The sequence below is a fragment of the Bison bison genome, unplaced genomic scaffold (genome assembly GCF_000754665.1).
Source record: "Bison bison bison isolate TAMUID 2011002044 unplaced genomic scaffold, Bison_UMD1.0 scf7180017864375, whole genome shotgun sequence".
Taxonomy (NCBI): Eukaryota; Metazoa; Chordata; class Mammalia; order Artiodactyla; family Bovidae; genus Bison; species Bison bison.
The window spans coordinates 5497028-5497625 of NW_011494947.1; the positions used below are offsets into that span (position 1 = coordinate 5497028).

At 68.9% G+C, this 598-nt stretch overlaps 1 protein-coding gene across 1 annotated transcript in view; it reads right to left on the reverse strand.

Moving 5' to 3' along the window:
- Positions 1 to 517, reverse strand: part of SLC2A8 (solute carrier family 2 (facilitated glucose transporter), member 8) — a 9254-nt gene extending 8737 nt beyond the window's left edge. The window contains exons 1-2 of the mRNA XM_010856970.1: positions 243 to 517; positions 3 to 147 (exon numbers count right to left, since the gene is read on the reverse strand). Of these exons, the coding sequence (XP_010855272.1) occupies positions 3 to 147; positions 243 to 298 (201 nt within the window). The 5' untranslated portion in view covers positions 299 to 517. The remainder of the gene's footprint in view (positions 1 to 2; positions 148 to 242) is intronic.
- Positions 518 to 598: the final 81 nt, after the last annotated feature.

Below are 598 nucleotides of genomic sequence, written 5' to 3' on the forward strand. Positions count from 1 at the left end.
GCGTCTTCGTCGAGGTGCGGGGCCGGGGGCGCGGCGCGCCTCAGGCTCGGGATGGCCGGGGAGCTGTAGCCGAGGGCGAAGCCGAAGCTGAGCGGTCCCAGGGCAGCGGCGAAGGCAGCGAGGAAGACGCGGCGGCCGCGGGGAGCGCTGCGGAGACAGGGGCGGTCGGTGAGCCGCAAGGCCTGGGCGCAGCGGATGGAGTGAGGCCGCGCCAGCGGACCCGGGTTCCCCCTACCGCTCACCTGCCGCCGGGCGGCTGTAGGAGCGGCTGGGTCTCCTCTTGGTCCTCAGGCGTCATGTCCGCGATCAACGCTTGCTTTTAGGGCTCTGACGCCTTGAACTGCCACGGGTCCCGCGAGTGCGGCCAGCACCGGCGTTTCAGCCAGGGCAACCAACAGACGGTGAGGAGCGGCTCCAGGCCGGGGTAAGGGAGCAGCCAATGGGAACGCAAGGCGGGGTTGGCTTCTGCTCTAGGTGCCGCCCTTCAAGTGAAAGCGGACCAATGGAAGGAAAGAGCCTGAGGGGTCTCTCACTGGAACCGTCCCCAGGACGGCCATCCAATGTATAGGCAGGGGAGGAGCTTGTATATGGCGGGGGC